Source organism: Palaemon carinicauda, chromosome 35, assembly GCF_036898095.1.
Source record: "Palaemon carinicauda isolate YSFRI2023 chromosome 35, ASM3689809v2, whole genome shotgun sequence".
In the NCBI taxonomy this organism is placed as follows: domain Eukaryota; kingdom Metazoa; phylum Arthropoda; class Malacostraca; order Decapoda; family Palaemonidae; genus Palaemon; species Palaemon carinicauda.
In genome coordinates, this window is record NC_090759.1 from 59,252,576 (window position 1) to 59,265,075 (window position 12,500).

Below are 12,500 nucleotides of genomic sequence, written 5' to 3' on the forward strand. Positions count from 1 at the left end.
ATGATCTAATGAAAGGAATATGATAAGGATGCGAAAATCCATGTTCTTAAAAACCTAAAGCATACTTACCCTTTCAAAGGTTACAATAAACATTAGAATGAACGTTTTTATATACAGGAATAGTTCAAATTTAACTTAATCAAAAGGTATACATACTAATTTGCATCTTTTCAGTATCAACCCCCCCCCCCCCGGAACTACGTGAAGAACTCTTCGATGAGAAAAGGCACAGCCTCTTCATTTATTCCCCTTTCAGATTTAAGGCTTTCAGTTGAATGACTTCCCGAAAAATTAATTATCGAGAAAACATTGTGGCCACTTAAAAAATATCATTAACTAGTTTCAAAAGCCCACATTTTGGTCCTCGTTCGGTCCAGCTATACACAGATTTTCAAATACTAAAGTATGAAAAGCAGGATTTCAGTTGAAGGTGTTCCAGAAAACTTTGTTTCTACTACAAACAAATCATCCTTTTTATCTATTTCCAGAAGACCACATTTTGGTCCTCGTTTGGTCCATCTATACACTTAGATTTTCAAATACTAAAGTATGAAAAATAGTTATATTAACTTACACTTGGAATTTAATGTAATCGAGAACACGTAAGAGTAAACTTATTGAAGAACCAAGACCTAAAAAAAAGTTATCTGTAAGTCTTGAGAGGAACACTTACCTTCTCGTTGTAGATCTCGAGGTATGAGGCCGTCAGTGTGAACTCTTGGTCGTCTCTGGTCTCCAGTTGACTGAACAAGTAGACGAAGGATCGGAAGATCAGGCCATGTTCCTCCGAATACATGAGAGGGCCTTTGTCGAACTGAGGGTTTTGGAAAAATTAGAGTCAATGGTTTATGTAATGGAAAGAGATGATGTTCTCTTATATGGTCAAAAGTTAAAAAGGTTTTAGGTATAACTAATGATGTGTTCGTAATTTTGATGTGGTACTGACGTTACGAGAAACAGCCCACTACTTTTTGCGTTGGATAATGAAGTGTTTATTGGCAAAATTTCAAAGAAAAAGATAAATAAATATTATATACATAATATATGTATATACACTATGAGGCCTGCGTGTATGTATAACTTTTCGAAGATTCTATTTATTACGTGAAGGTTAGTAAAACTTCGTAAAATGTCCCACTACATTCTATAACTGAGGAGCGAGATAATTGAAAGGAAAAAAAAAATGTTCAAAAACATCCTTCAGCTGAAGTCAATTCGCGTATAAATCGACTGTGACAGAGATATTTACTATTTACACAGGATACAATTTTATATTCAGGATAGTAACAATTGCTTTTAGATAATTCATCTAAAACTTTTAAATATTACCGAAAATACTTGACCCTTTTGAAGCCTAGCTCTGCTATGGCAATGTCACATGGGCGACTTCTCTTGCAACCAATGAATTCCCAAATGGTTTCGAAGTTGGCTCCAATTGTTAGTACACATTTTCAAACTGTCGTGAGCCAATTGCAAGGAAATTTGAACTATTTACAGTTTTCTTTATCTGCGTGATTACAAAACCGAATGCTGAAACAGGATGTGACTAATTTTTCGGACTGTTATACAACTCTTTAGCCTATTACGATATAATAAAGCTTAATTCTGGAAATTGTAACATTTGCCAACGGTTATAGAGAAATCTATATGAAATATAGGTTTACTAGCTCAGACCAGTTACTAACTTAACTTAAATTACTATCAGAAAATGCATAAATTAAGACAAAACTTCTTCTGAATACCCTAATCACTTGAAAAGATGTGCTAGAATTAGATGCAAGGTGATGAAAATACGTGGCTTAAATCTTACCACCAATATTCGCCGCTTGGTGTAATGATATATAAAAAGATGCCAGAAAAAAAGTGCTCGTATGACACACCTTTTAAAAGAAACTGAGCCACCCAAATTTTTTTTATATGACTAAAAAAGATAAAAAAAAAAAAAAAAGAATATTCATTGTCACATTTTTAGGATATGATAATTAAGAATTCGAAATGCATGGAAACTAATTGAAATTATCATATAAATATACTTTACCATCACGATTAAAATGTTTAGAACGTTGGCTATTTCACCTCAAAATTACACAATTGGTTTCTTATATTTTTCGTGTTTATTAACAAATAGAAATACTGTACTTTTAAATCTTATCTAATTCCCGGCCACAATAAGGGAATTTCATAAATACAGCCTAATTCGTGTTTATTAACAAATAAAAACAATGTACTTTTAAATCTTATCTAATTCCCGGCCATAATAAGGGAATTTCATAAATACAACCTAATTTTGTTTACCTTAAGGTGACTAGTGTTTACATGCAGCTGGTCTTGTGATCAAGTGATCATTCAAAACTGTGATATCATCTGTGCCATCAAAAATCTTTTCAATATTTAGTCAATATGATTATAACCGTCTGATATCTTCATCACTACAAAATTACAGCGGGTCAATTTCACCTAATTACAACATAATCTTTAAATCCTTTGGTGCAAATTGGGTTGACGCCCAAGTGAGATATAATTTAGTTTTCTACTTTTACAATTTGATTGTTTGAACCTTGAAATGAAAGGAATAGAGGAAAGAGAGGGGAAAAGAAATCAACGGATAATAGAAATTAATAAAAATTGTGAGGAACCGAAAGATAGATTCAAAATAACTAACATATACAGTATACCGTTTTGATAAAAAGAGCAATAGGAAACAGAAACCATTAAACAAACACTCAAACACATATAAACAAAATAGTGAAAAAAGAGAAAGTCTGAAAAAGATAAATTTGAATATCAATATCCTTCTGAAAAAAGATGTTTAAGTCAATATGGCCATTTTTTTTTAGCTGAAACTATGAGCTTGTAGCAGTAGAGTTTCATTGAACACAATTAACAGGCAAACAACAGGTCGTATCAGCAATACATATTAACTTACACATAAAGACAATGTTTTATATATATGCTTATAAGACGATGGACAACTCCTAGTCCGTCAATAGACCTAAAACTATAACCCCTATGGGATTAAATATATTTCTTTTCCATGACGTATTAATACTCAATTTTTTTAGTGAAGCAGATTTGCACCGACTCGCAGCGGTGCCCTTTTAGCTCGGAAAAAGTTTCCTGCCATCTGATTGGTTAGAATTACCTTCTTTGACCAATCAGCGAGCAAGAAACTTTTCCGAGCTAAAAGGAGACCCCTGCGAATCGGTGCAAATCTGCCTCACTAAAAAAAATTGAATATAGTAGGCCTACTCAGTCACGTAAAACATGCCTATATTGTCACTGAATGTGCCTGGCAGAAAAGGCATGTATGCATACCGTTGCATGCACTTGGAACAAGTATGTATATATGTATTTTACCTGCCGGTCTAATAGTAAATATGAACCTTAACCATTAAAAATTATAGGCTCAAGGTTACAATAAGTACATTAGCCTTTCCTCTATATCATTCAGAGCAGTATATTCACAAATATTCCTTCGAAAGTATTTGTAATATTTGCTAAATCACTATGAAACAGGCATGCATATTTAAGACAGTCTATTCTAAGATGAACAATACACTGTTATCGCAATCCCAAGATATTTCATTAAAACATACATTCTGATAATAAATTTAAGTAATGTAGTTTGAACATTCTTTTACCAAAATATACAAGGTTGGTTTACAACTTCTAACACTGAAAAATGGTTAGGCATATCATCTGAAACAAGGTACAATATAAAACCATTTCTCAAGTATGGACAATATTCTGAAAAAGAAAGTTAATCAAAATAAACCGATGTTTACCTGCTGATCTGTTTGCTCACAATTTACTTTATTTAGCTAAAACTCCTTTCAATTTATTAAGAAACTTTCTTTTCTTTCGCTATTTTCTTATAAGCATTAAGAGCATTTGGGATATACACATGATGTTTTTAGCATATAGTGCTGTATATATGAACAATAACAGTATTATAATTACAAACAAATACATATTCTATACAGACAGACACACATATGAGAGAGAGAGAGAGAGAGAGAGAGAGAGAGAGAGAGAGAGAGAGAGAGAGAGAGAGAGAGAGAGAGAGAGAGAGAGAGAGAGAGAATATATAATACAATCGTGTATTGATAATTTCCAGGGCTACGTATGTACAATTTAACAATAAAGGTTAAACATGAAACAGATGCAATAATACAAAGGCTCTAAGGATATAGACACAACTGTAGGTTTGTAAGGATGAGGAGATTTGGACTCACATAAGCAATAACTTACTTGTAGCAACTTTCCACGAGCAGTCTAAAAATAATAATGGCAAAAATATTTAAGACAATAAAGTAACTGGAAAGGCTACACCCCGGTCTTCTGAACAGGTAAATAGGTAAATATACGTGAAAGTAATAAAATACTTTGTTTAATTTATGGATTACAGATGAGGGTTAGTCCATGAAGACTGTGAAGAATATAAGCTAGAATTCTTAGGGAAAGATGCTTTTTGAATAAAGATTCTAATTCTACTGTTTATAGATCAAGAGGAAATGAGCAGTATTATATAGAGTATTCCTGAAGGCATATTAAATGGAGATTATACGTAGATGGAATAACACATAAAAATACCTGTAAAGAGGAAAAACACCAACGACAGGTAAGTTTATGAATAAGATGCTTTGCAAGGGTAGAGAAAATGATGGGATGGAAACCACTGATTTCTAAGGCCTCAATAAACACCTTATTAAGTGGTGATCTTAAGAGATTTTTTATGTCTAATCAAAGGAGATATATATGAAGAGGAAGAATGGAATTGTCCTCATTTCAAACCAGAGAGAAGATGAAATAAAAAATTTGAAGAATTAAGAGTTATGAAAGTTCAATAGAATAGAGAGTAAGACAGAGTTAGAATTAAGAAAGTTAAATAGATTACTAAAGAAATGCAGACTTCGGTGCGATGGAAGATGAAATGTACGAGAAATTTTAAGTAGAACTGATGCATAGGTAAGATGTCTTATGGAATCTGAGTGTGTATGATGAATAGGTGTTTACTACCAAATTATGTGATGGAAGTTAGTAAAATTAAATATACACGAGATAATAGAGGCGTTTATGTTAATACAATCTAATTTACTTAGTTTAATTAAATATACAATAATGTTAAACTTGGGAGGATGAAGAGTTGCCCTTTAAGACATTGTGTAACTAGATTTTAAGGGTGACTTTTGCTTTGTAATTCTAAAGTGTTGCGCAGTTGCTGAAAAGTGAAACTGCTTGAAGCGGTGCAAATGAATGAAACTGTAAGCAATAGCGAATAAAAGATAAATGACAGCACAGACTGAAAGTACAAATATTACAGACGATGGGAATATGGAAACAGTAAGAAAACATGATTTCACCAGAAGTTGCTGAATACGAAGAAGATTGAGTCTGAAATAATCTTAAGAATTGAAAGGAACTATAAGTGAGAGAGATTTCTAAAGAGACCTTACTGTGGAAAGAACACAGTAAACAGGAGAAATGTGTATTTTTGTGTCATTATATCATCCACATATGACCTAAAATCAAATACGATACACATAATACTAAAATACATGAACATGAAAATAACAAACATTTTATGTAGGAACGAGAGAACACCATTTTAACCTTGCAGAGAAGCTAAAAGTGTCTAAATGGCACTGTCAAAAGCTTTTAAAATATTAGATTAATTCTACGATTCTTTACAACTTATAAAACGGAAGAAAAGAACCTTAGACGATTAGTAAAAGGTAGTCCACCACCATTCACACGACAATTTGGTATAATTTCCTATTTAAAAACTACTAGAATGTGTACCTACGTGCACATTCTAATACGATAGTTATAAAAGTTTAAAATCATGCCTTAAGCATAAGAATAATAAAATAAGAAGCATTTTTATCTTAAGCTTGGATGGAGGATACCAACAGAGTGAAGTTGCCTACTAAATCTATATTGAAATTTCCATAATTAAAAAGGGTATCTGAAAGGCACTGTCTCCGTCCTTACTTAGAATAAATATACTCTTAGTCATTGTTATCATAACAATAGTATAATATTCAAAATGCAGTATAAGCTAGATTTAGCGTCTAAGAACTAGCCGTCTAGTTAATAACTATCTAAGAATTGATGAATATAAATGTTTAGATGTACAGTACTAAAGTTGGCAGAGGGTAGAGGCGAGAATTTGCTAGCTAGAGTTGCGAAGGTCGTTTAGCTCTGGAGTTGGGAAGAATCACAAGACAAATTGCTCCAGAAGTACGAATAGGATGAGACACAAGACAAAAGCCTCGTTCACCAATAGGCTCACAATCTCGCTGATGTGCAATTTCAGGGGCGTTCTTTATGAAAATTGAGGATTCTTTGAATTCAAAAAGTTTGACTATTAAAAATCACTATCACATGACTATAAATTATTTTAATAAGAAAATCATCTAAAGAAAAATATATATTATCTTTAAAATGTAATAGTTACTCCAATAAACGCCAATAGAAATTGCCTACGCGCCTTGGCGCTACAAGAAACGGAGCCATGTAAACAAAGGAGATTCACAAGATGTCGGACAGACATGAGAGGGCGGGAAAGCGTTCATCTAAGCAAGTGACTAATATATCCACCGGAGACGACACACTCACCGAAAAGAAATTGGCTACTGGATGATTCATAGTAGCAGTTCTGGCTGTTGTGATGGACGGTTTCACATCTTTATAGTACTACACCGTGACCGTAAAGAGAGAAATGGTTTAAAAACAACAAATTTTATTTTCTAAATCTAATCAAATGGGGGGAAAATGAAGCAAATAAATGAATAAATTGTCATAATAATTACAAGTAACCAAACTGTTTTGTATAAAAAGAGCATGATGCATGAAGAATTTATGTATGAATTAACTTGTAGTCTTAAAAAAGTATTAAAGACATTGTTAAAATGTATTTGTGATACCTGGTTTTAGATATTAGCAAAGTAAACTCAAGCTATGATGCCAGGTGGTATTTACATAAAGTGAAACCTATCTCACATGAGACTGTAACAATATATATATATATATATATATATATATATATATATATATATATATATATATATATATATATACATATATATATATATATATATATATATATATATACTGTATATATATATATATATATATATATATATATATATATATATATATATATATATATATATTATGTTCAAGAGTGATGGAATAGTGAAGGTTAAGGTTTGAACGTTAATTTTAGAAACTGTCTTTCCTGATGTTAGTGTTTATATTCAGGGTAATTAAGGGTTTAAAATCATCATATCACTTCACCCCAAACTTAGAAATTAATTTTAGAACACCAATGAGCATTCAGCTGTGGAATCCCAAGTAATAACTTTTTTTTCTTTTTATAACACACAGGTGTGGAATCATATCTTGAAACATAATTTCTAGAATTCGAGTGATGGCATTCAGGTGTGGTTATCCATCTTCAAAAATTACATTTAATACAGCATGGTGGTAAATAATCTTGAATATAATTCATGAATAAAAAAAGAGCACCAGTGTAGTAGCATTACACAGTGGAAATCCAATTAAAACACGACATTTTGGGAACATTTAAAACAGTCTGCATTTCAGGTGTGAAATCCACAAGTCATGAAAAATATGAGAGTGATGTTTAATGATATTAGCTAAAAAATATAGATCTATCATATGTAATTAGTAGTTGACATTAATTATGATTTAAGCATTTTGTGATGGAATCCACAAATAACGAGTGTCGGAACATTCAGTGTAAAATGATTATTAATATAGGAACAATTTTGGGAAACAATTTTGTTTGTGCCAAAAGAGCGGCGAATATATATATATATATATATATATATATATATATATATATATATATATATATATATATATATATATATATATATATATATATATATATATACATATATATATATATATATATATATATATATATATATATATATATATATATTCAGTGTGTGTGTACATGCTATACAATTACACATATTACACCCCTTGTTTGTGTGGTCTTTATCAATCACGTTTGAATTGTTTTGAGTTGAAAACTAAATTCAAAACTTCATGCAAATGAAAAAAAAAATAAGATAAAACACCGACTTCAATGACTTCTCTCGCAAATGAGGCAAAAAAAGTTTAACCTCGAGAAAAGGAACGATTTTCTAATTCACCATGTTATATATTTCCAGCATTCATGCTGGAAGACAGCCATACGTCGACACGGAAATAAATGCCCTTTTTCATTAGCGTCCAAGCTGTTAGTATCAGTTAGGATTAATAAACAAAGCCAGTTGTAATTCAAAGACTATCCATGAAAATTTGGAAAAATACGACAGACGAAGGTATTATTTTAGGTATATCATGACATTAAGGCAGTTGAAAAAAAAAAAAAAAAAGTCTTCTTCTGGGGTAAGTCTCCACCTTGATTAACCTGAAGGATAAAGGGACAGACTCCAAGGATTTCTCTAAACCCGACCGAACATGCATGAAGCAAGAAAACTTTTCTTCTTCCTCGTCCTTTTCTCAAGAACGATTTCTCTTCCTTTTGGCTCCAGTGACACCAAATAGACAGTGTCATTGAATTCTAAGAAGATTCCATCACCTTGGCTGCGTTTCATGCCACAAAGTCATCACACGAGTTCGTTTATTACCTTTGGAATGTACTGAACAAAATCAAGAAAGTGTATCGAATTGTAACACATATGGACTTCTCTTGAATAATATATATTTTACGCAACATGGGTTTACCCGTGAGGTAATGCTAATTAACACTGTACAGTACACGTACGCCATATTTCATACGGGCGTTTGACTACAGGAGCATTTAGCAAAATCTATCCTTTATATATTACAGTCCAACGTTAACAGAATTTTCATGGAAACAGAACCCAAATCACCCAACGGCTGATTTACTCAAGAATTTACCAAGTTTTTGTACGAAACTTGACATTACACATTTACACTTATGATTTCACCAGATCAACTTACTCACGAACTCTTAGAATTGTCAACTGAAAAAATTAACCTTTTACTTTGTGGCAAAACCGAAATCTTTCAATTTCAAGTCTTTGTATACCACTAGATGGAATTCTAAATCTCTGTAAATATGACTATCCCCAAATGAACATTATCTTAACAAATTTGATTGATTATCCTACACCACCTAACATTTTCAATATTGAATAGCAGTATTCATCTCATCTCGATAGAATAAACCAATCATAAGACTTACCAATAGGTTTAAATATAATATAAGAAAAAAGAAAAAACAAATACCGAAGTACTTTTAAGTGCTTTCAAGTAAGATTATATATAAGTTACATGTTAAAATTTTGAGAGAAGACCATTATATCATTACCGACATTTTGTTATTTATTACATTTAATAGCCATAACCAGTTCACCTAGTACGAAAGAGATGACGACTTTTGGGTTCAATTTCAAATAATATATTAGCTAATAACTGATCAGTGAATAGCCATATCAGATTCCATTTGTAAATGTTCAATCAACAAGCAATACAGCAATTTATTTCAAATTCCTTTAAATTGAACATTTGTATACTTCATTTGCATTCCAAGATCAACATTAATTGACAATTGCCTAAATCTAATAAACAGAGCACTCTCTCTAATTCTAAATAATTCAAAAGTCTATCAAAAAGCGTTCTCAACAGGAAGGTATAGTTTCTTAACCAAAACCCGGGTATAGAAGTCCTCTTTCACAAGTAACAGTTTAAACCTTCACGATTTCTCAGTATATTAATTGTGTAAAGCCAGGAAGGAAACTCTGCAAATCAATCATTATCATTATAACCACAATGATCACGAGTATTTGTCTTACAACCAATTCGTCAATATCATCAGCATTGGCCATCGATGGACAAAAGTGTCATTTAGATATAATGTAGTCATGGTTTTTTTTAGGCCAACCTTGGATTTATTGATATATTTATATTCTTAACGTGCAACACCAGTTACTCGTACACCTGCAACCACTGATTTCATCTAAATCGAATTACATTTGTTTGAAAGTTTATTCAACCTTTCATCCGTTTCGAAATCTATCCAACCTTCCATTCGTATCGAAATCTAACTAATTAAACAACCTTCCATTTGCTTAACAATCCATCTGACCAGTCAATAAACCTTCCATCAATTTGATAATCATTAACCAGTCATTTAACCTTCCATTCCTTTAGCAATCCATTTAAATATTGTTTAAATTCCTTTCATCTGACAATTCCTCTAACCAACCAAAACCTTTAATTTGTTTTACAATCCATCTGACCAGTCAATCAGCTTTTCATTCGTTTGACAATCCATCTGACCAATATATTAACCTTCAACTCACTTGGTAACATACCTAACAGTCAATCAATCTCTCATTCATTTAACAATCAATCTAACCAATTGGTCAACCATACATTCAATTGATAACCTATCTAACCAACTGATCAACCTTGCACTATCCTGACAAACCCCTTAACCAGTTAATCAACCTTTCATTTGTTTGACAATAAATCTGACCTGCCGATTAACCTTCAATTCGTTTATCAGCCCCACTAACCAGTCGCTCAACCTTCCGTTTGTTTGACAGTCGATATGATCAAGCTGGATCAACCTTCCATTAATTTGACAATCTCTCTAACCTGCTGAATCAACCTTCCACTCGTTTGACAATCCATAAGACCAGCTGATCAACTTCTAATCCAGTTGACATTCCAATTAACCAGTTGTTTGAAAAACAATCTGACGAGATGATAAACCTTACATTTCTCTTACCAACCAATTATTTATTTGATGATCTGTATAACTAGTTGATTAACCTTCCATTCGTTTGAGAATCTATCTGACCAGCTGATTAACCTTCTATTCGTTTGGCAATTCAGCTAAGCAGTCGATCAATCTTTTACGTGTTTAACAATCATCTAACTTGTCTATCAACCTTCCATTTGTTTGAAAATCTAACCGAATTATCAATCTTCCATTCATTTGGTAATATATCTAACCAATCGATCAACCTTCAAATCATTTGACAATTAATTTATCCGACCGATCAACCTTCTATTCATTTTACAATCCATCTAATGAATTGATCAACCTTCTGTTTGATTCACAAATAATCTAACCAGTCGATAAAATTCTACTCATTTAATAATCCACCTTATCACTTAATCAACTTTCCATTAGTTGTCAATTCATCTGACCAGCTGATCAACCTTACATTCGTTTGGTAATGCACCTACGTTTGATCTTACCAACACAGACTGTTTTAATGTCATGAAACCAACCTATTGGTCATCAATAACTTAACAATACCACGAATCGAAAGACACTTTTTCCCAATAAAATAATCCACTTTCTAACTAAATCACTCACCAGATGTGGAGGTCCTGTTAAAGTGTGCGTTTTTCCTGACCCGGTCTGCCCGTAGCAGAAAACGGTGCAGGAGAACCCGTCGATAGACATGTCCAGGAGCCTCTTAACGCCAGAGTGCTCCAGGATGTCCTCCTGAATGGCCTCGGGTTCGAAGACGACGTTGTATGTGAACACTTTCGGTTTCTGCGTAGCCTGGCCGTTCATGCCGTCCATGTTTACCTGTGCAAAAACAGAGAGATGGTGGGTGTTTAAATGACCGAAAGCTGTATATTGGTATGGGCTAGAAGCGATGCTGTCACTCACTTTATAAATCTGTTATAGAATTGAACACCTTTCGTTACTGGCCTGCTTTCCCTTTTGGAGCCTTCTGGCTTGTAGCAATCTACTTTTGTCACTGGGATTTAACGTGAAATAATAATGATGGGAGGATAACAATGTAATGACAAAATCAACCTAGCATTATTTATATTTATTTGCCTATTTATTATCTTGATAACTTTCATCATTAAAATAACAGACAGCAATTCTGTTACTAATATTAAAATTCAACACTCATTAAACTTAATACTTAACCAAACAATGTTTATAACTACAAGAAAAGGTTCAGCCATCTACGTGAATCAACCGCCGACAACTGGGTGCCACTCAACATAATTATAAAGTTATTACATATTACATTTATAGTACACCTATTATACAAAAGATTCTTCTTGTATGAAATCCTATTGAAGAGGGAGACGAAGAATTATCCTCAACCAGAGGCAAGTGCCTTTAACATTAAGGCTTCCAATATTGAGATGTAGTAAAGAATTTATGACATACAAAAGTAATCTACATTTTTCGGGGCTTGGGGGGTGTCAGATCTCAGGGACCCCAAAATACTGAAAGACGGGAATGCTTGGTATGTAAATGGGTCATGATAGATGAATCTAATGTGGGATAGGTTATTGTACTTATGCTTCTTTATATATATATATATATATATATATATATATATATATATATATATATATATATATATATGTATATATATATATATATATATATATATATATATATATATATATATATATATATATAATATATATATATATATATA

General features: G+C 32.2%; 1 protein-coding gene across 12 annotated transcripts in view; it reads right to left on the reverse strand.

Annotated features, from left to right (window-relative positions):
• Nucleotides 1–12,500, reverse strand: part of LOC137627778 (kinesin-2b-like) — a 439,846-nt gene that overhangs the window by 320,118 nt on the left and 107,228 nt on the right. For 10 of the 12 annotated variants that reach the window (XR_011041220.1, XR_011041219.1, XM_068359089.1 and 7 more), the window contains exons 5-7: nucleotides 11,402–11,620; nucleotides 6,622–6,699; nucleotides 674–814 (exon numbers count right to left, since the gene is read on the reverse strand). Coding sequence is in view for 10 of the 12 variants with exons in the window: in XM_068359089.1 (XP_068215190.1) it covers nucleotides 674–814; nucleotides 6,622–6,699; nucleotides 11,402–11,620 (438 nt within the window). In the remaining 2 variants the exon portion in view is untranslated. The remainder of the gene's footprint in view (nucleotides 1–673; nucleotides 815–6,621; nucleotides 6,700–11,401; nucleotides 11,621–12,500) is intronic. The other 2 variants (XM_068359098.1, XM_068359093.1) reach the window with 1 other exon arrangement.